The sequence below is a fragment of the Rhizomucor pusillus genome, assembly GCF_041956525.1.
Source record: "Rhizomucor pusillus strain CBS 183.67 unplaced genomic scaffold VTP01scaffold_12, whole genome shotgun sequence".
Classification (NCBI taxonomy): Eukaryota; Fungi; Mucoromycota; class Mucoromycetes; order Mucorales; family Lichtheimiaceae; genus Rhizomucor; species Rhizomucor pusillus.
The window spans coordinates 688,670-716,388 of NW_027192154.1; the positions used below are offsets into that span (position 1 = coordinate 688,670).

Here is a 27,719-nt window from a genome sequence, read left to right on the forward strand (position 1 = left end):
TGACTTTTTCCAAACTTCGAAGTCGGATTCGAGACGCCGTCAATCGTCGCCCATGTATTTGCTAATTATAATCTTGTATCGTGAATGGGCGTACTGGCGCTCCAACAGATCGAAATGCTCAAAGAATGAACGCGCTGTCAATGTTTCGCGATTATTAAAGCACCACATAGCATCTGTAGGAAGACGACGCTTTTTTGTTGCGCTTCCGGACTTGTCGCTTGAGTTCTGGGTCTCCATGACAACAAAAGTAGTAAAAAAGCGATTTCAGAGTGATGACGGTAGCAGGGGAGTAGCACTTGCGCATCAATCAGGCTTTGCATTTGAGAAACGTCATCTAATTAAATGATATCGCCCACTTTGCCACTTGCGAGTCTTTCGGAAGCGATTCAGTGTGGGTCAGCACTAGAGATGCTTGCGTCAGTAGTCCTGCTACTTCCTGTGACAGTGATGATACCATTATTTACGGGTAATACTTCACGCACAGAAAAATTCCATGCATCTTAGAAAATTAAGCCGCGTTTCCTGTAGCCGCCCTTGAAGAAAATTTTTGTCGCCAGATTTGAATGTTGAACAAATCGTATAAAATCACTGAGATGCAATGCGTCATAAGCTCCCGCAATTCTTGTCATAAGTGTCTCCTCTGTCGTGAACTGTGAGCGTTTAACCTTGCTCTTAACAACAGCCCAAACTTGCTCAATAGGATTGAGCTCAGGGGAATAAGGTGGGAGATGTCTGCCGATATCCCTGTTTGTGTGGATGGGAGCATTATCCATCACCAAATAGTGACCTTTCAATTGTGGGTGTCGATCCATTTCATCGAGAGTAGCCTTGATGAAGCTAACATAATGACCAGTTACTGTGCCTTTGAGGATAGCTTCTCCTCGCGCAAGTTTTCTTTTCTTTGTTAGCTGTGGCAGCCTGAAGCATACACGGATAACGCCTGCTGCAGAAATGACTCCTACGATAGTCGTCATTTTTGCACGGGTGGTAGGAGTGACAGCAACTGGGTCTCGTCCTCTCCGAGACCAACCCACACTTCGTCGCATATTGATATGGAAGCCTGACTCGTCCAAGAAAACACAGTCCGACAAAAAATCCACGCCTGTGCTGCTCCACTGCTTCACCCAACTGTGTCGTCTCTCGATGTTTTCTGGGCTGTTTCTGGCTTCCAGATGGAAATGGACGCGCTTGATCGAGAGGTTACATTCTTTTTGTCATGGAGGTATGTACTGCGCTTTTTGGGATCTTTAGGTCACTGAATGCTGTAGTGAGGCTTTCCATCGATTCGTTCACAACCACAGTGGCATCCTGGTCGACGAGATCGATAATGTGCTGCTTGTGAGCATCCCCAAGCATTGCCTTTGGGCCTTTCATTCTCTTGTCGAAATTGCCATCCGGATTTTCTTGGTACGCTTTAGCCCACCTCTGTGCAACACGGACGTTGATCTGAAGTTGCAGCTGCACTCAAGCACTTCTTGGTTTTCAACTCCGGGAACTTTGCCTTGTCTTGGTCCGTGTAGGTGGTGCGCTGCTGGCTGGAACGACCCCTTCTTTCTTCTTGCATCTCCTCGTCCTATTGTTTGAATCAGACATTTTATACCTACAGCTGACAACATTCTGAATTCTTACATTTGATTCCTCTTCTTCATATGATTCTTCTTCTTCAGGCCAATTTTGCAATATATTGTGTATGATTAGTCAGTGTCTGCAAATTCGTCAGCGATACTGCCTTGGCCGTCTTCATTTTTTTTCTAAACAAGAAAAATGTGAAGTCAAGCTGCCACTGATTATTTTAATGTACTGATCTGATCTTATTTTTTGCTCCGTGGAGATCATCTTATTGGTAAGTATTAGCTTAGTCGCTTTTCCATGACTACCACTTTTCTTCGCATGCGACTTGGCAACTATTACAAATACTACTTCCAAAAGGTGCGACAAAAAGTATATCTCAAGCCGCGCCTTAAAACTTTGGAAACACTGTATAAATGACTTGTATGTCATGGCAAGTACGACTTCTATTTTAAAGCGAATGCGACTTGCATCCTTGGGCTAGTGCGACTTAAATTTCTGAAAACACGACCTTGACGCCTTGAGAGTGGCAACTTCAGAAATTCGAAAGTGCGACTTATTATCACTGGGCAATGCGCCTTATATTTTAGGAAAAAATGTATGAGGTCCTTTTTTAATGAGAGACTAGCCTGCGGCTAGACTCGCTTCGCTTCGTCTTGCGGGACGTAGATGTTTCAGCAGATGCGAGTAGTAGGTGCAAAGCAAAATAGTAAAGGGACGTTTGCTAAACTCGCTTGGCCCTCATAAACCTCCATTCTCCGGCGGTTTTGCATCCGCTTCGCTTCTGCAAGCACAGGCGTCGTCGAATTCCGGTTTATTCAGACCGGCGCTCGATGGAATATGTTCTTGATTTGCTGTTAGCGCTCCTGCGTTCGGTTTAGTTCATAACAGCAGCGCACACCTCTTTATCTCCTGAACGTGCTGGAGCGCTCCTGGGGTCGTGATGCGCTTCGCACAAAAGCACCAAGGATTTCGGGAATACAGATGCTGAATACCCAAAAATTAATGACCCTCGAGCACGTCGCGTACCTCCAGTATTACATACAAGGTATATTTAAACCAGCTTTTGAGATGGTCGCGAGGTGGACGCAAGGGGTGGTGCTACTCAGTGACATTTTGGCCGCACTGTCTTGGTGATGAGAAAGGTCTGCAGATATTGGATTAAACCTATCATAATATTCATGTTTTGTTTGCTCAATATCTCATGTCAGCTCAGTAGCCAAGGCCCACTTCCACAGTTGTTGGCTCGCTTTCGTTGTCAGGCTTTTTGTCTTGGCTCAAGTTCAGGACAGATGGCTCATATTCGCTTGGCTAGCTCAATTTGGGCGCGGTGGGTATGGCTCAATTTCAGACTGGGTGCCCATTTGCGCAGGGCCTGGTCGAGTTCAACCTTCCAGCACTGTATTTCCAGAGTGTGTAGCTATCGTGTCTTTTAAGCCGTAAGTTCCAAACCGTTGTTACTTTTCAGGGCACGCCAAAAGTGCTTTCTCAATAAATGACAAAAAATTTCGACATGCAATTTCATGATTACAGCAGATGCGTCATGAGTCTTTCAGGGATGCGACAAGCGTTAGCCATAGAAACGACATCAATTTCTCGCTATGCGACATAGTGACCTCAGTAGTTGCGACATAAATTTTTTCAAAAACGTGACATGAATGATCTCGCTGTGCGACAAAGAAAATTTTTCAGATTGCGCCTTAAAACTTTGGAAATACTGTATCACCCAGCTCACTTGGTAGTTGCACCTTCATGGACTATATTGAGCACCAGAGAGCAGTTTAATAGCATATGTGTTTGTTACGCTTGTAAAAAGCTATGGTTGAGATAGTTATACTGTTACCGTTGCCTGCTTCTACACTGCTCACATGATAATAATCAGCTTCCTTGATAACTACATCAACTGCATTGCTGCGTTTGTTGGATTGGGAACATCATGCTCTATTTGCACCTTTTTGTACTACAACGAGAAGATTCCGCAGAAACGGGCAATGCGTCCACGACGACCAAAGTTTTGACAGAATGCACGGCGAGCTCCTTTCTCCGTGTTCCTTCCCTATCAGGATGACTTCAAACCTCAAAAACCTACCTGCATAGATAATCCTCTGTATACATCAACATCTTGATTCTTGGGAGGATCCATCGACATTTGCGGGAGCCAACAAAAGAGTATGGAGCAAGAGCATTAAACTCCACTATAATGATGTTTTGGAGCTCTCAATGACAGTAAATCGATTGCAACTGGCAACGTCTCGACACATCGAGCTTCCCGTGCAAGAACTGCCAGTATCATTCATGGAAAAAGCAATCAAGAATTGCTATGCGCTTGAAAAAATAACAGTACCTAACACTAGCAGCGCAAAATCTCAATTTGCGCTGTATCTGCCTCAACCTCGAGAAAGCAGAATCCATCGTAATAATGGTGCCCGCTGAGTTCGGAAGCATCTGGCACGCTAAGCGCGATAAGCTCGCTCGAAAATACGATGCCGTCCCGAGCATTCCGACACCTAGTAGCCCAGCTCTCCCGGCTAAAAGACCAGCTCCAGCAGATTACGACGTTGAAGTGGATAAGTATGAGACTCCAGAGCTGGTCAGTCAGCATCAGAAATCATAAGTCCGCCTTTGCCGATGTGTCGGTTACTTGAGCGCGGGGTTCAATATCAAGCAGACCATCTTGATGCATGCGAGCATAAGGGCTTATCACCTGCAAACGCACTGACCTCGACTGCAGCGGATGAACTGGTCAACGAGCTAGCCGAAAGATACATCGAAGCAATCGTTATCTTTGAAAGGTATCGGTTCTTTATCACCAGCGTCGATCTCTTCCTTCACCGCAGACCAGCAATCGATGATTGTGCTGACAACTCCAGCATCCCTTTCTAGCAGCATGCTGAAGCTACAATCCTCGTCAAAAGCTATTCAGGATGGGACTACTATGAATTGACCATCAGTATTGGAGATTTTGAACTAGTGGCTGTCGGTGGCTTCCATGGCGACCATGTGAACGACTTGAGACATCCATTCTTAGGATCGTCCATAAGCAGTTTGTTTCCTCCGAAGCTAGAGCAACTAAATGTTGCTACAAACATCCTAATCCGCGGTCGATGCGGGAAGCTCTGTTCATCAAACAGACTTCTCCGGCAATGTGGAAAGTCGTCGGCAAATTTGGAATGGTTAGTTTCACAGCCTTCGCTTCTACTTGAACGCGTTCTATCCGTTCAACCCACTGGCGTATGCAGTCCACCGCTCAGCATTGACCTTACGTTCGGGGAGCACATATCGACTGGCCTCTTTTGTCATTTCCTGCCTAGCTGACCGAACAGCACGGAAAGCAGATTGTGAACAACTAAATGGACCATTCATATTGCTTTGGAAAGCCTTTCATCCTCAGATCGATTCTGGGATAAGCTCGCATTCTGTCTGAAGAGGTTGTGTGCACTAATTAAAAGTTTTCAACTGACACAGGTCGATTCAGGTACCATTTTGACCCTTATGTCAGCCATGCACCTTCATCTCAGTTGCATTCCTTTTTTCTTTACAGATTATTGGCATGACGATATACGCAACCGTCCACCGTTATTGGATCACGGAGTGTTTCTAAACCCTTTTATTGTTCAACGTTTACCGGGATGTATGTGGTTTACCACAAGGACATCACGACCTTCGCAGCACTTAAGGCAGCCATGCAAGGCGCTGAAAATGACTATTCGATGACTGTGGTAGAAAAAGTTGTTCTTCTGGAGAGTTTTGCCCAAGAAAGCGACCAAGAGAAAGCAATGCGAAAGCCTTAAGAAGTGCAAACGAAAGGGCCACAAAAGCATACCAGATATGAAGCCATTGCCTTCTGCTGTATATACGGCCAACAACTTCAAACGTTATGTAAATAGCACTTATCTGTATGAATTCTCAATCTGATTTATTGCAGACAAGTACTATAGCGGTCGCTAAACTCCCTTCACTCGGCTTGCTGCGCTCGTTCCCCGTTACCGAAAAGGTTTATTAGGAACATTACGAGGAGTCCTTGAACTAAAGATGTATTCCTTGCCATAGGAGAAGACTTTATAAATAAGCCAATTATAGCTGTTGTTTTATTGGAAATCTACGTCAATTCATTAGCTTTTGGGCAATACATCTATTCGCATTCATTTAACCCGCCTATTTATATTTTCTAAATCTTGACAACTAGCGACGAACGTGGCAAACGACCCGCATTGACTGGATATGTCCCTGTCAACAAATAGTGCATACTTCGCGGAAACTCGATGTCTACTGATCTACGGAATATGTCTGTTTTCTCACGTGCATGTGTTCGTCTAACGGTGTCCAATTCGTACTTGCTTTAGACGTTACAGATTTAATCCCTAATAAATTACATTCCTCATCAGACCTGCTGTTGCTTTCCGAAGTTTTTTTTTTTTTTTTCCATGCGCGACTATATATTATATATATAGATATATGTATATATATTTTTTGAAAGAAATTTACATTTCATGCGGGTGGAGGTATGGGCATCTGTCATTTTTGCAGATGTCACCGAGCCTAAGATATCCATCCATCACTACACTTTGTTCTTAAGAAATATGTAAAGTATTAGACTTACCGGCAAGGATTGGCCGGGTGCACGAATTTGCAATGCTTGTTCGTGCAGCCCGGCCAATATTTGCACCTGCTATGATAGACGGCCCGGTGACTTTGCTGCTGTTTTATAGCCTTTTTGTTCTTTTTCAAATGTTTGGGCGGTGCGGCCACCGTGTCCCCAGCTCCAGTGGTGAACAGACTGAAGCTGGGGACAAACTCTTTCGCAAATGGCGAAAGAGTCGAATGCTTCGGGATATTGTGAGCCGTCGAAGATCGGCTGTCGGTGGTATCGATAGAGTCATCTTCGCTTGACTCGCTAGTTTCGTTCAATGCGTTGTTGTTATTGTTGATGATGTTGGAAGGCGAGATGTATTCCTTTGAAAGACCATTCTCGATGGCGATGTTGTGGTTTGCAAGCTTCTCGATAGCATTGTAAATAACGCCGTTCGTGGAGGCTGTAGCAATATCTTTGGAAAGACCATCGATGGCGTCTCCTTGAATGGGAGCGACTGGAGTATGCTCTTGAGTGGCAGGAGCCTTGATAGCTTGATCATCGCTAGAGCGAGCTTCGATCTCGTCAGCCTTGTTAAGAACCTGGGGTTCAACTTGGTCCTGGGGCAAAGCGGCAGAGGATTTTGCTTCGATGGAGGTGACTTGATTATGTTCTTGAGTGGCAGGAGCCTTGATAGCTTGATCATCGCTAGAGAGAGTTTCGATCTCGTCAGCCTTGTTAAGAACCTGGGGTTCAACTTGGTCCTGGGGCACAGCGGCAGAGGATTCTGCTTCGATGGAGGTGACTTGAATATGCTCTTGAGTGGCAGGAGCCTTGATAGCTTGATCATCGCTAGAGAGAGCTTCGATCTCGTCAACCTTGTTAAGAATCTGGGGTTCAACTTGGTCCTGGGGCACAGCGGCAGAGGGTTCTGCTTCGGTGCCAGTGAGGTCTCCAACGGAGTCCATCTTGTTAGCAACCATGAGAGAGTCATGTCTGAACACAGCATCGGTGACTTTGGTCACGACGGTGTTGGCTGTAGATGGCTCAAACTTGAGAGTGGCCCTGGCAGATCCATCTTTGACCTGAATAAGAGACGTTAGCAACCCTAGTTACGATAAATGCTAAGGGGGCAGGTGCTCGGCAGATACCTTTGAGGTTTCAGTCGTGAAAGCTTCAACAGGAGGCGTGTCGTTGGAAGACCCAACGTCGTCTTGGGCAACATTGTTCACGCCAACTTGCTTGGTGACCTTGTCCAATCGCTCAGAGACATGTCGCTCTTTCATGTCTTCCTGAGTAGGATCGTCCCTGGCCGAGTCGGCCTCAGTGATCTCCCGGTCCTTTGGGTCTTCACGATCGATCCCGGAGTGCTTTTGCCCTAGAGATCGGGAGGATATGCACGTTAGAATAGGCAATGCCAGGTTGAAATTTGTTCGGTCTACTTACAAGAGTACCTGTAGTAAACGCCGCACGCGATGGTGGTAGCGATCAGTCCCACGATCACAGTAGTAGAACGCGACCAAGCTCTGTGTGCTATGGCCATGTTAGAAAGTGAGGAAGAGAGGGGATGCCCTCCAAAATCCCCGTCCTGTGCCTTTCCTTTCCACAACACAATTCAACTCCGCATAGCAACCCAACTTTGGAATCAACGTTGAATCTACATAACACTCATTCAGCTTTTGGTGTGGCTGTGCTCCGGACGGTTGTGATGCACATTGCTTGGTTGTGGCGCGAAAAAACGCGTTATTGTGAGCAATGCAGCCATATGCAAATGGTTACTGTTTTGAACGTAATCGGCAAATACCCCGGATAATTTATTAGAGTCAAGTAGAAAACGCAAATATGTCAATGGCTATAAAATATAGACCTTTCTGCATGCACGTTGGTCAAATGCAATACCATTTCCGGGTTTGTGCGCTTGTTATGCATGAAAATGAGTGTGAATAGAAACAGCAAGCAGTAGACAACTCGTTTTGTATAGGAGACAATGTGTAACTGATATGTATAGTAAGCAAAGGTCTCTTTCAAAGCAGTTTGGACTTCGACATGGACGTATACAGTATTTCTGAACGTCAGAATTGAAAAGTCTCGTGATGTAGCGAAGAAGTTGACAGCTCAATCATGTGGGTATCTCCCCCTGCAGTCGGAACGGAATCCGTCTGACTAAAGAAGGTACGATGGTGTCACCAAGAGTCTGTCTATTTGTTGGAAATTTACCCCGAATGAGAGAGGAGATATCCCAGCATGGAATATATAGGTGCTCAAAGGTCTTAATGTTACCTGCTCGGTAACGGCAGCAATGTCATTCGCGGAAGCGACCAGCTGGAAATGCTAGTACTAGAGCGATTTAACGTTTATTTTCCATTGTCCGTCCCTGCAGCATCTATTCACTAGGTCAATAACACCGACGATGGAGCACAATGCAGCAACGGTCACGTCAAAGAAACGTTCGCCATATCCATCAATTGTATATTGTGAATGAGAAGGGTGTCCATCTCGCTGTACTGGAATGTCGATTTTGCTGTTATTTTCCTTGTTTGCAATTCTCGATCCTTAATACAATATCAGATTACCGGCTTGCCCAAGATTAGTTGCTTTTATTACCAAGCTTAGTGTGAGAAGCAGCGGCTTAGCCGCTTCCGATTACCTCGTTCCTGGGAACGTGTTACATGGTTAGGAATGGAGGCTTTTGTAGAGCTCGGATTTCCAATTTTTTGGTTAACCTTTTGCCATGTGGGATCCAGCTTGCTGACCCAGAAGGCACCGTGCAACCATGGCTTTGTCTAAAGTTTTTCACCTGAATCAAGTTCTTTTACCTTAAACGATTACATACAGAGTAGAAGATGCCAATACTTCAAATCACTGTAGAGAGACGCGGATGCGACCCTTGAAGCAAGATTCACCGATTATCGTACGGAACATGGCAAACTCTGAAAGGAATAGGTTTTGTTCCGTTGCAATAGCGTACTTTCGCTCTTAGAGCAGGGTTGCCTTCACTTGTTAGAAGCGTCGTTCGAAAGTTGTCAGTTTGCACTGCTACCCATAACCGCCACACAGCACTGTTGTAATTGGATACAGGCATATCCTACATCGATATAGACGAACTGCTGGCGACCGTTTGGCGTGCTGCTGAGATGATGGTGGAATACATCCGCTCATCAAACTGACCAATCGGTCGCGCTTCCCGCTTCCCTGCGTCGAACCCTATTTTGCCCCGCACCAAGAGCTTCTGTTTCCAGGAACTTCTGTTTCTACTTGAGACACTTGAATATTGTTAGCAGCTTATATAGAGTATATGCCAGATACTTGCAAAATGGCATGTATGGGCTTCAGAATAATCCGCAGTGTTTGCAGGAAGGAGGTGCAAGCTGCATGTCCCGTCAGGCACGCGTGTTTCCATTCAGGGCACCTGTCGTAACTGCATCTTCTCTATAGTCTAATGCATCGTACTCGACTGGTATTTGCCAGGCTGCAAGCGCACAAGGAAGGAAGAGAGGAAAAAAAGTTGCTTGTCAGGTGACGCAAAGGTTGGAACCCAGATGCAACAGTGGATGCACTGCAGGCCTCCGCTTACCCCTTCCTTTCTTTCCGGTTTTCTTGTATCACGAACCCAACCCGTCAGTATGAGCCGAGACGACGAGTACGACTATCTCTTCAAGGGTGAGTTGTAACCGGATAAGCATACGGCGTGCCCATGCTGTAGCACGCACGCGCACACAACCACTGAGTTTGTTGGGCGGGAACTGACCCTCAAGATGACGCTTCCTTCTAGTTGTCCTCATTGGAGATTCTGGTGTCGGCAAGACCAACCTGCTCGCCAGATTCACAAGAAACGAGTTTAATCTTGAGAGCAAGAGTACCATCGGTGTCGAGTTTGCAACTCGCAGCGTTCAAGTTGATAACAAGACCGTCAAGGCTCAGATTTGGGACACAGGTAGGGAAAAGAACGCAGAGAATATTTTTGTATGTACAGATATACTCAATACTCGTAAACAACAGCGGGTCAGGAACGCTACCGTGCTATTACCAGCGCGTAAGATATTTGTTCATTTCGGGAGGGACAGATGTCCCTGATCTGGATGTGAACGCTTAGACTCATGTTTATACTTCTTGATCTCTAGTTACTACCGCGGCGCTGTTGGTGCTCTTTTGGTATACGATATCGCAAAGTACGCGACATACGAGAACGTGACTCGATGGTTGAAAGAATTGCGTGATCACGCAGATTCCAACATTGTTGTCATGTTGGTTGGAAACAAGAGCGATTTGAGACACTTGCGTGCGGTGCCTACAGAGGAGGCGAAGCAGTTTGCAGGTAAGATCGATAACTTTTTTTACCATTGAAGGATGTTCTCGCTTACATAATTTGGGCCTTTCTGCATAGCTGACAACGGTCTGTCTTTCATTGAGACTTCCGCCCTTGATTCCAGCAACGTAGAATTGGCATTCCAGAGAATTCTCACCGAAATTTATCGCATTGTATCTAACAAGGCACTTGAGTCGTCAAACGATGTCATCAAACCTACCGCTGGCGAGACCATCTCTGTCTCGCAAGCATCTAATGACCAGAAGCAAGGAGGATGCTGCTAAAGCAGAAGAGGATGACAAGTAAAAAAGGAAAACGACGACTTTAATATACACGATTGCTTTTCATTTTGTGCCTGTGAAATGTAGTATTTTCTATACCCTATTGGCAGCAAATCTAAATAAAATTTGATATCTATTTTTCTTCTAAACTGATTGGGTATAGTCTCCTCTTGAGCTGTTTGGTTTGTTGTTGAACTGCATCTCGTAAAACGGATACGATAGCTCAAACTCGCCACCTCCGCTTGAAATGGATATACCAGAGAACCTCTTGTCTGTTGCGCCAATCGCAAGACCTTGCTTCGTCTGACGGATGAGTGAAGGTCGTGATTTTTCTTGAATAACCTTCATTTGAGACCTGCTGCTAATGGATTTTCTTTGCTCATCTGGCTGCTGCTCTTCGTTCATGGCTACTAGATAATTCAATGCCTGTAAAAGAATAAGTTGTTGATACTTCTGCTGCCTCCAATAATAAGGAATGGATCATGCTAGCGCTCACCTTCATCCATGCAACGTGGCCCATGTCATCGAGACACTGGAACTTGATATTTCGTTTAGGAGTGACTATTAACAAACTTGGCGGTTCATGTTCGGATTTCTTTTTGTTGCTTTGATGTGCTCCTCTTTCCTCGTTTATCAACACGGAGAATGATACAATGACAGCTAAATGTTTTCATCAGAGATGCTGCTACAAGTTTCTGAAAAGTTTTCCCTACCGCTCTTTGCATTGTTTCTTCCGCTGACGCCAGGTTCTTTGGAATCCCAGTACAGTGTGCGGGTATATGGATGGATCCAGAAGAATCTTCGATGGCGTTTTTCTGAAATGCCACCAACGACTCTCTTTCGTGTGTACTTGTACACCCATTCACCGATCATGGTGCGAGTTACGGCAGGTATCAGGTTAGCTGCACCGCTGCTTGATATCAATGCACTTTGGCTCAACCCCATGGCTGCTCCTCGCCCGTCCATGAATGCAGGATCAAAGTTGAACGCCGTTAGCCGGGCCGGGCTCACGAGAGCCTTGTTGCCATACGTATCTTCACTCTGTCGCTGTCGCACGTATCGAGTGTGATACACGTGGATGTTTCCATCGGCGGCTTGCAGCGTATCCTGGCTGGCGTTGTTCTTTTGTAAAGAAACCGATTGTTGTTCTTTATCTGTTTGCGCAAATTTATCTACAGCGACGATATGAGCATTTCCACGTTGCTGTGTATCGTCGTTATGGAACGCTTCAGCATGGCCGTTAGCCTGTTGTAGTTCTTCTCCAAGGGACATTCCAGTGCTGCTGCAGGGCAATGCTCTGCAGGCCGAAATATCATTTGCCTGCTGCTGCGAGCTTTGCTGCAAAGTTTCAATCATTTCTTGAGCTTCGAGTAAAAGCTTCTTTGATTCGGTACGTTCTTGGCGTTCACGCTGCAACTTCTCCTCCAGTATTCCTATTGTATTTTGCGCATGCTCTAGCGACGCCTTGACAGTCTCGAGCTCCATTAAAAGACGCTTCTTGCTACTCTCTTCGTTGCTAGCACCAGTCCTGCGCGCGTAGTAATCACTCGTCCGCGTTGCATCGCCTACGTCACCGTTTCCTGCAATTTCGCCGTTCTCTTTGCTGGTTTCCGCCGCCGGTTCTTGTGCTTTAGAACCATGTGCCATCGATGTTTGCAGCTTTCCTCTCTGATTTGTCTCTCGGTCTGATGCATTGTCGCCTTTTGGATTCTTCTTTTCTCTCTTCAAAAGTGTAACCTTACGTCGCAAAGTTATGATATCTTGCTCGTATTCCTGCTTGTTTTGCTCCAGGGCAGCGATCAGTCCTGCTTGCGCAGCCTTAAGTTGCTCCAAGTCTCGGGCAGTTTCTGACTCTTGACGTTCCATCCGTGCCTGTTCCGCAATCGACTTGTTCAAGTTTTGTGTCAATTCGTCCACCTGTTGCGATAGTTCTTGCTTGGCCAACTCCAAGTTCCACAATTCTTCTTTCAGTCTCTCTATTTGTATATCAACGGCGTCATCAATTGACGGTGGTCCTGATACCTTTTTGGAATCGCTTGCCTTCATTCTCTGATTTTTGCCGAAGTTGCTGTGCAAGCATTTCCATATGCTGCTGCTGTTCCAACTTTTCCAACTCCAATGCAAGCAGCGAATCTCCACTTTGCTGCAGCAAATCCTGCATCTTCTTCACCTCGTCCAGCAATAGCTTTCCAACATCGTCTTTGGGCACTGCTGCTAGCATGGAGATCTGTTGGCTGCTCGACTTTAGCATACGACGTCGAGTCTCGACTGCCCGCAGAGACGCACCGGCGCCTGCCACTGTGTATCCGTCTTCGTCGCCGCTGCTGCTGCTACACGATGACTGCGCAGAACACAAGTGTTTGGATCAGCACTGTAAGGTTTTTTCAGTTGTAACTATATGCTTATACCAGATACGACGTTGAACTCTAAATGGCAAGTAGAGAAATAGATCACAATATCCAGGACTTAATGAATTTGCAAACTCCCTCATGCAATTCCCTACCGCTTACCGCTTTGCTTTTGTTCAAGAGACGCTTTTCGTCATCCGTATCCATATCAAGGGTCGACTTCGGAAAAATTATATATTAAGCGAAAGGAAAGAGAGAAACAAAGCTTAAGCTAAAGAAACAAGGAGTAAAGGGGGTGAGATTCCGACTTGGCAGCTTTGTTGGGCCAGCACAAGGAATGCAACACTGGATGGAATTCTATGTTGACCTTGAGCTGAGTACCTAATAAACTCTGTCTATAAACGATTTACTACCATGTCGATCATCATCATCATCAGCAAGAAATGAAGAACAAGAAGAAGAAGATCTTCTTTATTTGTAACATTGCATATTCTTGCTAAGATGAGTTTGCAAGCATTTGTTGTAAACATGGTAGTTATTGCGATGCTGGATGATGAATTTTTGTACATTGTCGATTGATATCGCAGAAGTAAATATGTGAATGGAACATGAAAATGGGTCTGTAATGATGGCAACAATAAAGCTACGCCAAGAACGTACTGGATGGCCCTGCTGGATCATTCGTGTTGTACTCCGGCAGCCTTGAGCTGTCGTATGGAGGCAGGTAATTTTCATTTTCAATAGTATCCACAAACTTTGGGGTGTATTCTTGAATGTTTGCAATAGTTGAATAATAGACCAGCGAGTCCGGTGCACGGACACCTAGGCCCAAAGTGCCTATCCGTATAGGCACGCGGAACTTGGCAGCAGAAGAGCTGAGCAATGTAGAGATTCTCTTCTTCTGATGCTCGACGGTTACTTGCAGCTGGTAGGATATTGAAACGTGGATGCCGTAACTGAAAGAGGGAACGAGATCTGGTGCGGATGGCAAATCAAAATTGATCATGATTGTTGTATCTGTGTGGGAGGATCCTTGCCTTTCCTGGCAAGCTATTGTTTCGTCACGTGAGTTGTCTGCGAGAAACGTAATTATTCGCACGACCTTTGCGATAACAATATGATCCGATGGCGGGGCATCGAGTGTAAGCTGGATCGTATCGCCAGGTACGTAATCAAGTTTTGCAATCTTGAGGGACAGTTGTCGGTCTTGCTGTTGCTGCAGGAAAGGCGGTGCCTTTGCCAATGTAGTTTCCAAGAACGGTACATATATGATTTTGCGCTGGACGAACATGTATGTATTGGCGTCGTGGTCTTCGAGTCTCGCAGTCAGGCGGAAGGTGCACTGGTAGTCTGGCGTCTCAATGGAAGGTGGATACTGCATCATGGGTAGTTGGATGATGAACGGGAAAGAGTAGCTCGATTTGTCGAGAATGCCCTGGTTCCATAGAATCTTTTGAATACCAAACAACACGGTTTTCTTCGCGTTCCTTAGCAGTCCAGGACCGAGTTCCCTGGCAGGAATACCATCTGAGGCTTGGAACAGCAGACGTATACAGCTAGCATTGATGATGCCGACCTTGTTGACCGAAACCCGAACAAAACCTTGAAAGTGGGTGGCATTGGCGACGCTGTTATTCGACATTGATGCGTTCATTACATACACCCTGCGCTTAACTAACCTTGGAAAACGGATCCAGGACCGAAAACATGCTGACCTTTGCAAGACCATCCGAATTCCGGCAACAATTCAATTGATATTTTCACCGTATTTGAGAGAACGCCTCCTGGGTAGAAGCACGCAGTCGAAACAAGAGCAGCGCTCATCCTTGTCAAAAAGAAATAAGAAAAACCAAAGGTTGTTCACTGTTGTACAATTATTCTTCTTAGGACATGGTTCCTTTTATATTGTTGATCACACACACGCGCTCATCGCCGCCGCCGCAGCAACATGATCGACCCCAGAATACTCAGAAGTTACGTATGGCCTGCTGCTGTCACTGATGTCCGTGCTCCAGATTTTCGGGAATAGACCGCCGCAGCATCGGTCAAGGATGATTTTTCACATACAGACGGGTGCAACCATGTATATAAGCAAGTGTCTCTCCATTGCGACCAACGGGTACACGATTACTCCCAGCGTTTTGTCCTCGCTAATACCGTGGAAATCAAGGCCAAGGAGCGCGTTGAGGATCCTTAATGGTGTCATGTCGAAAAAGCGGGAATTCAGGCACGGCGTTCTCCCAAGCTGCTGAGCCCTGCTGGAAACATTTGCAACTATAGTCGGATGAGTCAAGCACGTGCAAGGTATGTATAAAGAGGCAAAGCAGCCTTATTGCAACATGCAGGCAAAAATAAGGGCCGATGGACGAGACGCCGAGCTTGTGTACTTGGTGATACCGTGGCCCTTGCAGATGCTGTTTACGTACACTGCTTATACGAGTCATTTTTGTCACGACTAAAATTCGTTTGCAATACCAAGAATGGTTTGAATCTGAAAGGTTCAATTGGTCCATTCCTTTATCATTTGCAGGAACCAAACCTACACTCCCCGTTAGGTAAAATCTTTCCCAGTTTGTGTAAGGCGCAGGGCACACATTGTCGTCATTCGCACATCATTCCATCCTTTTTTGCAAAAATTGATCTTATTTTCCATTGCAAAAATGAAAAATATGTGACAATGCATTTAATGAATGTACTTTGAAAGGAATTTACGATGGAAGTCTGAACGAAGCATGTCGTTAACGAAACGCTTCTTCGGCTTCTCGTCCGCGCCTCGAGCCTGGTTCTTGAAAATGACATCGTCATCCCACCTATCAAGTAACACACAGCCATGTCAATATCCATATCTAAGCTTTGCACTGAACACAACGCACCTTCGCTTAACACTAAAGTCTCGCTTTTGTTCGCCCAGTTGCAGTAAAGGATTGCCGGTCATTGCTTCTTCTTCACGCTTCGCTTCTTCAGCTTCCAACCGTTCTCTTTCTTGTCGCTCCTTCTCTTCTGCTCGTTCTTTCCGGATCTTTTGCAATGTTGCTAGCAGCTCTGCAGCGTCGTCTTCATCGTCCTCGTCATCGTCATCGTCGCTTTCACTATCCATCGACAGTTGATGAGTCTTCTTATTGATAACGTCCTTGTAAATCGATGTTTTACCTGCTACTCCCTCCGCTGTCACTCTCGCTGTCACTCGTGTCTCTATCCAGTGCTGCCATCTTCTCTGCTTCTTCAAGAAGCTTCTTTCTCTTTGCATCGGCATCCTCGGAAATACCGCCTTCACCACCCGTTATCATCTTCTGTTGGCCGTCGCCTTCTTGCTTCTCTTTGTTCTCATAGTATTCTTGTTCGGCTTTGCGCAACTCTTCCTTCAATCTCTCACGATCACCAATTTCATCTGCAGTGCCCTGTCCAGGTTGTCTATGTATCAAATTGTTAGAGAGAGAGAAAAAAGATCGCCCGTCACCGTGAGCACACGAACCTGAACTTGAGCTTTGTGTGAGATGCAAGATCGCGAGAACTGTATTGGAAGCTGGGCGCTTTGCTGTCTCTTCCTCGTGCGGGATCAAAAGTAGGGCGGGCTGCGGTGGTCTATAAAGTCCAAATGTTAGCTCGATTTGTGGCATCGCTGCAGTTTTTCTTTCTTTACCATGAGCGAATAAAGGGAAAGCGAACGGAAACAGGGAATTGGCTCCCAAGATCACTGCTGTTATATTTCATTTTCAGACAACGGCTATTGATTTGTTTCATGCAAACCGATTATCTTCCATCTGATGCTGCTTGAGCATAGCTTTTACATGCTTAACTGTAAAGTTATATAGGTTTAGAGTTCTTCACTTAATATTGTATGCTTTTATTGTGTTTAGCAATTAATGTCTTAATTCCATGACAACATATTTGAAACGCAGTTCTGTGAGTTTCCTACACTTTCTGACGCTATGTACAAAGGTAGATAGGATGGTCAGATACTATCAACTGCAAATCTCACAAGGATGGTCTTATGGACATACAAAGTACATACGGACTGCTATGAAGATTTAGAATGGAATTTCTTTGCTTGCGCCAGCCAACTGCGACAGATTGCCTGCTGACGCTGACTCTAAAAAATTGCCCGTCCTACCAAAAGGTCCATGCAAGGCGGGTCTTGTTCTTCCCCGAGTATGGATCTGCATCGATGGGTCTCTGACAATGCCATCAAGGTAAGCACTATGGTTTCAAATGGAAATGATCTTTCTTGTACTAACAATTACAAATAGCTCTTCGGCATGTCCGAGAGTGCAATGATAGATTTTATAATCGCAAATGGTAAAAGTCTTAATCATCCTTAGTCATTTGTTCCTGGTCTAACAGATTCTTCTCTCTTGTAGCCCAAAAAGCTAAATCGCCTGATGCCTTATTTCATTCACTGCAAGCTGCTGGCTTGCCTTCCGACGACGACGCACGACGTTTTGCAACTGAACTTTTCAACAAGGTGCCTCACAAGCAAGCTTCAGTCGCACAGTCAGCCGCCGCTGCAGCGAGAGCACAGCGCAAAAAGGAAGAAAAAGAAGCAGCCAAATTACGAAGAGCAAATGAATCATATCGTACCTTACTCGAAGAACCTACAGGAAATGTGGATGTGAATGCGGATGACGAGGAGCGACGTTTGCGCAAAAAGGAAAAGAAGTTGCGAAAGAAACAAAAGCAGGATTTGGAGAATTTGTGGGCGAGCGACGAAGAAGTAGAAATCAAGACAACCGCGATCAAAAACAGAAAACGCAAAAAAGGTAGATGATAGCAACTATGTAGTGCCAGCAAAGACATCTTTACTCACTTCTCGGTCTCTAGATGAAGCTGAAGAAGAACTCGACGATGCAGAGTTGGAGCGTTTGCGAGATCTGGAAGAACGCGATGCACTTGCGAATCGTATCCGCGAGAAGGACAAGGAAAAGACAAAGAAGATGGTTGAAGATCGTTCATCAAAGGAAGGAAGCGAAGCTAGAAAACGACGAAATTTGGCAGATGATAAGGAGGCCCGAATGGCCGCTTTACCATCGTTACGTGAGCGCTCACGACAAGAATATCTAAAGCTACGTGAAAAGCAGCAATTGGAACTTTTGAGAAAACAGATCGAAGATGAAGAGTTCTTGTTCCGTGACCAAAAGCTTACGAAGCGAGAAATTGCACAGCACGAATACAACAAACAAGTGCTTGCATTAGCTGAAGCACGACTTAAAATCGATACCAGAGAAGATGCTTACATGATGCCTGAAGGTATGATTTAAGAATGATATATTCTTTTGTTGTCGAAATCTAATAAGTTTAAATAGATTATATTACGGAGAAGGGCAAGATTGACCGAAAGAAGAAAGAAAGCGCACTATACAAACGATACGAGGAGGAGGAAAAATTTGTATCGGAACAGGATCAATGGGAACAGCTGCAAATTCAAAAATCGGCACGGCGACCAGAGCATGCGGCTGAGGAGGATGAATACGAATATGTCTTTGATGAGGATCAGACTGTCGATTTTGTTTTGGCAGCCAAGCTAAACGAACAATCGGCTGAGGATGCGCAGTTGATGGAAAGGATCGACGAAGCTGAAAGAAAAGCCAAATCCATTGAAGAGTCTCGAAAGACATTACCTATCTATCAGTATCGCGACGAGCTTATCCAAGCAATCAACGATTTCCAAGTGTTGATTATTGTCGGTGAAACAGGTTCCGGCAAAACTACACAGCTTCCACAGTATCTATACGAAGCTGGCTATACCAAGAACGGTATGAAAATCGGATGCACACAACCTCGCCGAGTTGCTGCTATGAGCGTTGCTGCTCGTGTCGCTGAGGAAATGGGAGTTCATCTCGGAAGTGAAGTCGGATATAGCATTCGGTTTGAAGACTGCACAACCGATAAGACTGTCGTAAAATACATGACAGATGGCATGTTACTGCGTGAATTCATGACAGAGCCAGATTTGGCATCCTACAGTTGCATGATTATCGACGAAGCTCACGAAAGAACGCTCTCAACTGATATTTTATTTGGATTGATCAAGGTAGATACAGCATTGTTCTGCCCTAGTTTATGTATGCAGGTCTCTAATTATTTCAACTTTATTTAGGATATTGCTCGCTTCCGACCGGATCTAAAGTTATTGATCTCCAGTGCGACTATGAACGCCCAAAAGTTTTCCGAGTTCTTTGACGACGCTCCCATTTTCAATATCCCTGGTCGACCTTACCCCGTCGAGATCTATTACACCAAAGCACCCGAAGCAAACTATTTGCGCGCCGCTATTACACAAGTACTTACTATACACGTCACTCAAGGCAAAGGCGATATTCTGGTGTTTTTAACAGTAAGTGAAACAAGCAGCAGGGAGTGGGGGAATGTTACCAAGTGGGATAGATACTCACAGAAAGTGCAATAGGGTCAAGATGAAATTGAAGCAGCTCACGAAGGTCTAAATCAAGCCTGTAAAGCATTGGGGAGCAAAATAGGCGAACTTATTATATGTCCCATCTATGCGAATCTTCCATCCGACATGCAATCAAGAATCTTTGAGCCTACACCGGAAGGTGCCAGGAAAGTCATTTTAGCGACAAACATCGCAGAGACGTCTATCACCGTTGATGGTGTATCCTTTGTCATCGATCCTGGCTACTCGAAGCAAAAGTCATTTAATCCCAGAACCGGTATGGAGGCTTTAACTGTCACCCCGTGCTCACGGGCTTCTGCAACGCAGCGTGCTGGCCGTGCTGGACGAACAGGCCCAGGAAAATGTTTCCGTTTGTATACACAGTGGGCATTTTACAATGAAATGGATGAGAATACAACACCTGAAATCCAGAGAGTAAACTTGTCCAACGTTGTTCTCTTGTTGAAGGTAATTCACCATGCAGACATTGTTGTTGAATGCATGTTTCTAATGACTTCTTGCATTTTTCTAGAGCTTGGGTATTAATGACCTACTGAATTTTGATTTCCTTGATCCGCCTATGGAAGATACCCTTATCCGCGCCTGCAGTCAGCTATATGCACTCGGTGCCTTTAACGACCGCGGTGAACTAACCAAGCTGGGACGTCGCATGGCTGAATTCCCTATGGACCCGTGCCTCAGCAAAGCAATCGTGGCAGCAGAAAAATACGAATGCACAGAGGAAGTGGTTTCGATTTGTGCCATGCTTTCCGAACAAAGTTCGCTGCTGTACCGACCGAAAGACAAGAAACTACTTGCTGACACTGCGCATCAAAACTTGGTCGTTCGAGGCGGTGATCACTTGACGCTGCTGAATATTTGGAACCAATGGGTGGAAACGGATTACTCTGTCCAGTGGTGCTACGAAAACTTTATCCAGCACAGAACGTTGGATCGTGTACGAAACGTTCGCGATCAACTCGTTCAGCTTTTGGACCGCGTTGAAGTTCCATTACTAAGCAACCCTGACTCGACCAACATTGTTCCCATTCAAAAGGTAAAGGTTCAAAGAATTAGATGGCAAAAGAGAGAGAACTTCTAGCTAATGGTCTTTCTTGTTTTAAGGCATTGACTTCGGGTTTCTTTTTCAACGCTGCTCGCCTCAATCGATCCGGAGACTCGTATCGCACCGTCAAACAAAATCAAACTGTTCATATTCATCCAAGCAGCAGCATGCTCGAGAGCAAACCACGTTGGGTCATTTACTACGAACTCGTCCTCACAAGCAAGGAATATATGAGACAAGTCATGGAGATTCAACCGAATTGGTTGTTGGAAGGTAAAGGATATGAAGATTGAGCTTTACAGTGAATGATGGCTAACATGGAAAACTGGATACTAGTCGCCCCTCACTATTATAGTCAAAAGGATCTGGATAATTTGGATGACAAGAAGAAAATGCCTAAACAGCAAAAGCAATAAATCTGGATGCATCTTGACACGTTGTAATTATTACCCATATCAGAATGATAGCATATGCGAATAGCAAAATAATTATGCTATTAATCTTTCTCCTCGTTTGGATATATCAACAAAGGATGTTTGTGCTGCCTACTACTCGTACTACACTGTGGGGGGGGGGGGGCGGCTGATCTGCTGAGACCAGTAGAGGGGGATGAGTTTGACGCGGCGCGCAGCAAAATGGACGCGGTTGAAAGTCGCGTTCCTTTTCGCCCGAACACTCAATCGACAATGCAGTACTTTTCGGGTGCTCCTCCAGATCCTTCAAGATCGAATTCAAAATCACTAAGCTTGTCGCTAAGTAAGAAGCGTAAACTAAGCGCTGCTTTTAACGACGAGGGAGGACTGTCAGGACACTCGGTAAGTCTCCCCCTTTTTCTAATAAACCTGTTCTCACTAGATCTCACTGACGATTTCAACAAAGGAAACTGCGCCGCAATCATCGAGCACTTCAAGTCCTGGCACTGGCTCGCCTGCACGATCGAGCGAGACGTCGTCAAGCAACAAAGCAGAATGGAAAACCAGTGCAGCCGACGACGACGGAAACGACGATGAGTGCATAATGTTGGATAACGACGACGACGATCAGTTTTGGAACGATGTTGTCGATATCACGGACGTTTACGCAGATGAATCCAAAAAGGATGAGCATAATGGTGTCAAGCAAAGCGATGATTACGAGGATGAGCAAGTTGCGCTCATGAAATCACTGTCTGTCTCTAAAAGTGATGTATCAGAAGAGGAGCGCCCTGGAATGATCAAGGAAGAGCCTGACATTCGGCACGATACATTAAAACAAGAAGAGGAAGAAACGCCATTCATACAATCTACACTGTCGGCATCGAAACCAGAATCTTCAGCGCGGAAGCGAAAACCTGTTGGAGAGGATGTCTTTACAGAATCATGCGTCAAGGAATGGCAAGGATCACGCATCAAAGCTTGGGAAGGCAGATATCTGGTAAATAGATGAAGAATACTTTGTCAAGTGAACCGATACTTAATGGATATGCTGCTGTAGAACCCAGAAGGCTACTATTACAGATTCGTGGTTCCGGGCGAAGGGCAACAGAATGGCGGATGGTCCAAAAAGGAACATGCCATGTTCATGGAGCGGTACAATGAGTGGATATCACGCGGCTGGAAGATAGGAGCTTCTTGGGGCTTGTTCAGTCGAGGTATTCCACACAGGGTTAGTGAAGATCCATGTCGAGCTAAACTGCAGTCAACTGATACTTGATATTGTAGGTTGGCTACCAATGCATGAATTACTATAGGAAGCTTGTGAGCGAGAACAAGTTGAAAGATGACTCTTACGCTATGGTGGATGGAAAGCTGAAACAAATTCACAAAGAACGGGCGCCTTCTGGAGAAATACCTACCACGGAACTTGGACCAGAGTGGGAATCTGAAGACGTGAAACAAGTCGAACGCAACGTAGACCAATGGCTGAAGCAATATCACAAACGCAGTGGAATGTAAGCATTCAATGTAGAGAAGGATAAGTTAGCACGGTAGATTAAAAAATATAATTCTTCAGGCCATCATCAGCGCGACCAGCAGCCGCACCAAAGAAATCAGCTGCCCCGCGCTTCGCAAAGACAACGACTCCAAAACGCACATCGAATATTTCTGATCTGGTTAAAAAGCAGCCCCCGCGTCGAAAAATTGTATTCCTGGACGACGAAGAAATGCTGGACGGTGACGCATCTATGGAAGGTGCAGAGCCAGAGCAGGCGAATCTGCGCATAGAGAAGATCGACTGGGAGAAAGACTGGCGAGAACGTCTGGAAAAGTACAGAGAGTTTATGCAGCCTTTTCTGGATCCTATTGCCCGGCATCAATACTGGCTCGCAAAGCAAGAATGGCGACAAGGACTTGCAACTACAGAGATGTATGTCTGGCTAACAACAAAAGAGCTTTTGACCGAAAACCATCGCTTACAAGCATTGAACTGCTAGGCTTTTGGCAAAGAAACCCGTCAAAAATGCATTGCCAGCGCCTGTAGAGGAGAAGCCTGCCGTGCGCATGCATCAAATGTCACTTGCAGCTTTCTACAAGGGCGTAAAAGAACGCAAGGCAGATACCCCCGATGAACTCATTTCCAACGTCAGAATACCCAACGAGCTCTTTAGCGGCGTCCATCAAATCACGACATTGGCATCAAAATCATCCAAAGTTATCAATCAAGATCGATACCATTACTTTGACGTAGATAACATGCTCGAATGCGTAGATATCTTGGATGTAGTCTTGGGATCACAAGACCCGGATACAGATCAACGGTGCTTGTCACCTCTAGAAGGCATCCTTATCGATCCTCCATGGGAATTCTATGTAAAGGACGGACGAAACGACGGCCGATGCTCTTTGAACATCAAAGATATGGTGAGCTTTCGATGCCAGTCCGTGCTGAGATAAGACATTTGTACTCATGGCATATAAACAGATGACCCTAATGGAAAAAGTACTTTCCAAAATGACAGCAGGCCTCGTATTTATCTGGACACACAAACTCATACAAGCGGATGTCGTTCGTCTGATGGCCTCGTTAGGTAAATTTGCGCACGTTAATGAAGATGCTAACAAATAGATTATCTAACCAGTCTGCCGACTATCTCTAGACTGTAAATATGTAGAGAATCTAGTTTGGTTCAAAAAGTCAATCAACAATGTTCCTCTGGACCAGCCGAGCCCCTACTTTAGCTCGGCCAAGGAAATCCTCCTGATGTTCAAGAAGGTCAGCAGAAAACGTTATCCGTGTGTGACCAATGTTAACCCATTTTCCTGCAGGGCGATGGATTTGAGCTTCGTCACCAGCGCACTGCAGATGTGATCATTGACTTTGAGAAGCCTCGGTCACAATGGATCAATGAAGGTAAAGGGCGCGCAAAAATAGAATAAAGTTAATGCATGGTGACTAACTTTGATAACAGAATTTACCGAACCTAAACCAGAAGGTGTTTATGACATGATAGAAACCTTGTTACCGTGTGCTGGTTTTAATGAAACTTTAAGCCGGGGCCGACTCCTTGAATTGTGAGTTGCATTGAAACCATGCTCTGTAGGAAAAAAGAAAAAGGGTTCTGACACTCTAACGATCTGCATTTTTTCTACTAGATGGGCGAAAAAGTCTAGCCCTCGAAGAGAAGGATGGATATCCTTCCATCAAAACAAGCCCATTTTGCCAGGGGGATTCATCGATAGTCAAATCCCGAGCCAAAGCCAGCAACCATCATTTGTATCATAGCATTATAATTGTAGCATGGCACCGACAAACCAGTTTATTTCAAATATATGCGATCAAGAATTTTATGCATAGGCAGCTACAGGCTCTTTTTGAAAGTTCTGATAGTACTTCTTATTCTTCTTCTTCTTGTGGCGGCGCTGTCGGTTCTTGTTGGTCCTCTTGCGAACCTTTTCCCATTCCTTTTGCTTGTGTTCATCCAGCCGTTCCAGCATGGATTCAGCTTGCTTGACCAAGGACTTGCGTTCGTTGCGAATATCGTCATCGCCCTCAGACTCGATAGTATCCAGTTTGAGCATGGCACGCATGATCTCGTCCTCGTAGCCAAGGAATGCACGGTTGTTGGGTGTGTTTGCAGTCAGATTCAAGGTTCCTTGCTCGTTCTTTGTGAACTGGAGTGGGGAAACCAGGATCGCTGGCTCACGTTCCTGCTGTATATCGCGCAATTGCTGTCTGATCTTATCCAACTGCTTCCTCTTTTCGACCTTGACGGGATCCTCGGCGGTGGAGGGCAAATTCTGCTTTTGCTGCTCTGCGATTCGGTCGACACGCTCAGCTTCCTTTTCGGCTGCGTGCGGATCAGGAGGAGGTGGTGAGGAATGCTGAGGCTCAGCGGGTGTCACCACTTGCTTGGGTGCAAACACCGGCGACTCTTCTTCTTGCTTTTGTTGTTCCAGTACATGCTCGGTTGTTTGCGGCGGTGGCGGCTGCGCTGTCTCGGAGGGAATCGCTGTACCTTCGTTCTTGTCCCAGACTCCTCCTCCTCCTCCTGCTGTGGGAGCGCTCCTGGTAGGCAGTTGATGCTCACGGCCTGACGCCGGCGGGACTTGTTCTTTCCTTTCGTTTGACCTTGTCGTTGATGCTTGGGAGAGAAGCTCATCCACGGTTCGGGGAGCAGGCGGCTCTGCCTCCAAAGAGGGTCGAGCTGTGGATTCGTTTCTTCCCCAAAGACCATCATCCTTTGCGGTGGCAAAGGCGGGTTGATCTTTTACTGGTTCATTCGCTGCTGCCCACATACCGGACGGCTTGGGCTCGTCAGCCTCTTCGTGGGGCACGCCGGAAACAAGCTGGTCCAGCAGATCCTTGAGGTTCAAGACACGACTTTGGAGAGGAGGTAATTGTTGTTGTTCTTGATCGGTTACTACTTCTTGTTGTTGCCCGCTGCTACCGCCGCCTCCCCCTGCAGCGCGTGATTTCGGCTGTTGCGGCTGTTCCTCGGTTCTGCCAGACACCCATGTCATGTAAGCATTGTTGTCTTCTTCTTCTTCGTCGTCGTTGTCTTCTTGTTGCTGCTGCTGCTGTTCATTGATATATCGCCACAGCGCTTCTGCTTCTTGATCCTCGTTACTGTTTTCTTGCTCGTGCTCGCTCTCGAGGGCCATTTCGTGATCCTGGTGCGCTGGCTGTCCGAAAAGGATCTTGAGCAACGCTGCAAGGCGTTCAGCGCGGTAGTCTTCGTAGTCCGGATCCTCATCACTTGAGACTTCCACTTCTTCTTGTTCTTCTTCTTCTTCTTCTTCACTGCTCTGCTGCTGCTGCTGTTGGATCGAGTCCCGCCTTGCAGTCTGATACTGCTGCCATAGGTCCTGTGCGCGCTGCTGCTCGATAGCTGCCGCGAGGCACTGCCTGTAATACTCTTCCTGCGCCGCCGCCGCTGCGACGAGCGCCTGGCGACGGTAGTGATCCATGTACCGCTGGATACGCTGCGCTCTTTCTCTCCGGTAATTCTCTTTGAGCTGTTTCAGATTCTCCAGTGCTCGCTGGATACGTAGCTGCTCGCTCGGAAAGACTGCGTGTGGGTGTGGCACGCCGTGCTGATGGTGGTGAAGGTGGTGGTGCTGTCGCATCCTTCGCTCGCGCTCGGCTTGCTCGTGCCGAAGCAGCATCTGCAGCTGCAGGTAGTCATCGAGTGTAAGCGACCGCTGGATGGTAGCCGGCTGGTGGATGATAACGTGCGCTGGATGGCTGTAGTAAAGCATAGTCTCGATATACGATCAAAAAGCAAAGTGTGAAGAAACGACTGAAAGAAAGAAAGATGTGATGGGTTTCAGGTAGAGCAGCAGACGTGTATGCGCGTGTTCAGAGAGGCGACAAAAAAAAAATCATGCAATGCCGACGAAATTTCGGCGACATTCTCGAAATTACAAACAGACAGATGGTCGCTCGTTGATTATTATTACTTTAACTTAACATCACTCACTCTTTTGACTTTCTCATCACGCTGCAACGATGAAGCAAACAATGACATTAGCTAGATTTGGGGATTTCCATAGAAATTACGCATCAATTATGCCCCCAACAGGAGCTCTATTCGACAAATTTCAAGTATGTATCCATTTTGTCTATGTAACTGTCGTGTGGATTTTCAAAAATAACACACCACACACTTCCATCCGTTATGTTCACTGCCAGGAATGATTGACAAGGCGCAGTATCAAGCTTGCGTACTAGGGTATTGTAGACCTCGCATACTGTGCAAACATTATGGACAACGAACCGGATAGACATGGGACATAGTGTGCTAGGATCTCGTCTGAATAAATTCTGCATTGCCGCGCTAGGGTCAAGACGTTTCCAAAACCTCTTGTAGGAAGACAAAGCACAGTGTTTGTCTGCTAACATTTCAAAAGGCAGTCTAAGCGTTATCAAAATCCCAAAATATAACTCGCCTAAAACCTTGGCAAAAGGCGCACAGCATGATTACATTGTTCAGTACAAATAAATCAGGTTCTGTAAACAAGAGGAAGCCAAAACACATCCAGTATGTATGATATCCAGTGTTCCACGATTACTTGGGCCTGTCAAATCCTTATTGATTTTCAAGCATCAAGCTGCTGTCGCTTGTGCACATCCCACATGCAAGTGAGCAGCTTAATACATGAATCACGTTGCTTTCCGGAATATTGTCTAATAGAGCGTGTGCGCGTGACATTGTATATACAAGGAAACGGTTTCAAAGAATAAGTCTATCCACTGTATCTATCAGATCTCTCGCTACATAGAGTATCGACGTTTTATCGATCCTGTGGCACATGCTGCGAGAAACAATGTATGTTTAGCGCGCACCGGCACCACGGAGGAGTGCCTTTTTTCTCGGAGATGTCGGGAGCAGTCATGCGTCTGGTGTTGCTGCTGCTGCTGCTGCCAACCGCATCATTTCCGTAGATATCGAGGCAGACTTGTATGCAGTGTTGTTGACTCGCAAAACTCATTCCGATCAACGGTATGGATCTGGTTTCGGGGTGGATGCGTTCCTAATGAATGAATCGAAAGCATACTTTGCGTTTGGGGGGGTGCGTTTTCTGCGACGTTCCAAGAATACCGGCAGGGAGAAGATACCGCGCCGCCTTTAAATGTTCTTTGAGTTTCTACTTGTTAATTAAAGTAGCCCAACGGAGCTCTATTTGGTTTCTGTCCAGTTAGAAACTCAAATGGAGAGAGAGAGAGAGAGAGAGAGAGAGAGAGAGAGAGAGAGAGAGAGAGAAGAAG

At 45.9% G+C, this 27,719-nt stretch overlaps 10 protein-coding genes across 10 annotated transcripts; 4 read left to right on the forward strand and 6 right to left on the reverse strand.

The window, feature by feature from the left end:
* Positions 1 to 500: 500 nt before the first annotated feature.
* VTP01DRAFT_2257 (uncharacterized protein) lies at positions 501 to 1,616 on the reverse strand (the record flags this gene model as incomplete). Its single annotated transcript, XM_069380698.1, has 3 exons — positions 501 to 1,128; positions 1,205 to 1,458; positions 1,605 to 1,616. 3 exons carry the CDS (start codon positions 1,614 to 1,616, stop codon positions 501 to 503), a joined length of 894 nt encoding a protein of 297 aa, XP_069237760.1.
* Positions 1,617 to 3,789: 2,173 nt separating this feature from the next.
* VTP01DRAFT_2258 (uncharacterized protein) lies at positions 3,790 to 5,360 on the forward strand (the record flags this gene model as incomplete). The annotated part of the gene is made up of 7 exons (XM_069380699.1): positions 3,790 to 3,855; positions 3,911 to 4,163; positions 4,238 to 4,361; positions 4,485 to 4,742; positions 5,035 to 5,044; positions 5,111 to 5,162; positions 5,239 to 5,360. The coding sequence occupies 7 exons, from the start codon at positions 3,790 to 3,792 to the stop codon at positions 5,358 to 5,360; spliced, it is 885 nt and encodes a 294-aa protein (XP_069237761.1).
* A 690-nt stretch (positions 5,361 to 6,050) lies between these two features.
* Positions 6,051 to 7,682, reverse strand: VTP01DRAFT_2259 (uncharacterized protein; the record flags this gene model as incomplete). Its single annotated transcript, XM_069380700.1, has 4 exons — positions 6,051 to 6,108; positions 6,170 to 7,224; positions 7,291 to 7,517; positions 7,586 to 7,682. 4 exons carry the CDS (start codon positions 7,680 to 7,682, stop codon positions 6,051 to 6,053), a joined length of 1,437 nt encoding a protein of 478 aa, XP_069237762.1.
* Positions 7,683 to 9,762: 2,080 nt separating this feature from the next.
* VTP01DRAFT_2260 (uncharacterized protein) lies at positions 9,763 to 10,729 on the forward strand (the record flags this gene model as incomplete). Its single annotated transcript, XM_069380702.1, has 5 exons — positions 9,763 to 9,799; positions 9,912 to 10,073; positions 10,139 to 10,172; positions 10,261 to 10,454; positions 10,524 to 10,729. The coding sequence occupies 5 exons, from the start codon at positions 9,763 to 9,765 to the stop codon at positions 10,727 to 10,729; spliced, it is 633 nt and encodes a 210-aa protein (XP_069237763.1).
* A 141-nt stretch (positions 10,730 to 10,870) lies between these two features.
* VTP01DRAFT_2261 (uncharacterized protein) lies at positions 10,871 to 13,281 on the reverse strand (the record flags this gene model as incomplete). The annotated part of the gene is made up of 6 exons (XM_069380703.1): positions 10,871 to 11,152; positions 11,223 to 11,386; positions 11,440 to 12,702; positions 12,749 to 13,067; positions 13,135 to 13,152; positions 13,237 to 13,281. 6 exons carry the CDS (start codon positions 13,279 to 13,281, stop codon positions 10,871 to 10,873), a joined length of 2,091 nt encoding a protein of 696 aa, XP_069237764.1.
* A 436-nt stretch (positions 13,282 to 13,717) lies between these two features.
* VTP01DRAFT_2262 (uncharacterized protein) lies at positions 13,718 to 14,898 on the reverse strand (the record flags this gene model as incomplete). The annotated part of the gene is made up of 2 exons (XM_069380704.1): positions 13,718 to 14,676; positions 14,754 to 14,898. 2 exons carry the CDS (start codon positions 14,896 to 14,898, stop codon positions 13,718 to 13,720), a joined length of 1,104 nt encoding a protein of 367 aa, XP_069237765.1.
* A 341-nt stretch (positions 14,899 to 15,239) lies between these two features.
* On the reverse strand, positions 15,240 to 16,717 carry VTP01DRAFT_2263 (uncharacterized protein; the record flags this gene model as incomplete). The annotated part of the gene is made up of 7 exons (XM_069380705.1): positions 15,240 to 15,348; positions 15,418 to 15,529; positions 15,787 to 15,884; positions 15,948 to 16,163; positions 16,225 to 16,485; positions 16,547 to 16,656; positions 16,715 to 16,717. The coding sequence occupies 7 exons, from the start codon at positions 16,715 to 16,717 to the stop codon at positions 15,240 to 15,242; spliced, it is 909 nt and encodes a 302-aa protein (XP_069237766.1).
* Positions 16,718 to 17,195: 478 nt separating this feature from the next.
* On the forward strand, positions 17,196 to 20,947 carry VTP01DRAFT_2264 (uncharacterized protein; the record flags this gene model as incomplete). Its single annotated transcript, XM_069380706.1, has 10 exons — positions 17,196 to 17,264; positions 17,322 to 17,370; positions 17,433 to 17,831; positions 17,893 to 18,318; positions 18,375 to 19,102; positions 19,169 to 19,405; positions 19,478 to 19,933; positions 19,998 to 20,522; positions 20,591 to 20,804; positions 20,868 to 20,947. The coding sequence occupies 10 exons, from the start codon at positions 17,196 to 17,198 to the stop codon at positions 20,945 to 20,947; spliced, it is 3,183 nt and encodes a 1,060-aa protein (XP_069237767.1).
* A 270-nt stretch (positions 20,948 to 21,217) lies between these two features.
* VTP01DRAFT_2265 (uncharacterized protein) lies at positions 21,218 to 24,233 on the forward strand (the record flags this gene model as incomplete). The annotated part of the gene is made up of 11 exons (XM_069380707.1): positions 21,218 to 21,346; positions 21,411 to 21,944; positions 22,005 to 22,175; positions 22,232 to 22,461; positions 22,524 to 22,877; positions 22,945 to 23,371; positions 23,433 to 23,538; positions 23,608 to 23,723; positions 23,777 to 23,861; positions 23,920 to 24,022; positions 24,104 to 24,233. 11 exons carry the CDS (start codon positions 21,218 to 21,220, stop codon positions 24,231 to 24,233), a joined length of 2,385 nt encoding a protein of 794 aa, XP_069237768.1.
* Positions 24,234 to 24,295: 62 nt separating this feature from the next.
* Positions 24,296 to 26,209, reverse strand: VTP01DRAFT_2266 (uncharacterized protein; the record flags this gene model as incomplete). The annotated part of the gene is made up of 1 exon (XM_069380708.1): positions 24,296 to 26,209. The coding sequence occupies one exon, from the start codon at positions 26,207 to 26,209 to the stop codon at positions 24,296 to 24,298; it is 1,914 nt and encodes a 637-aa protein (XP_069237769.1).
* Between the last annotated feature and the right edge of the window lie 1,510 nt (positions 26,210 to 27,719).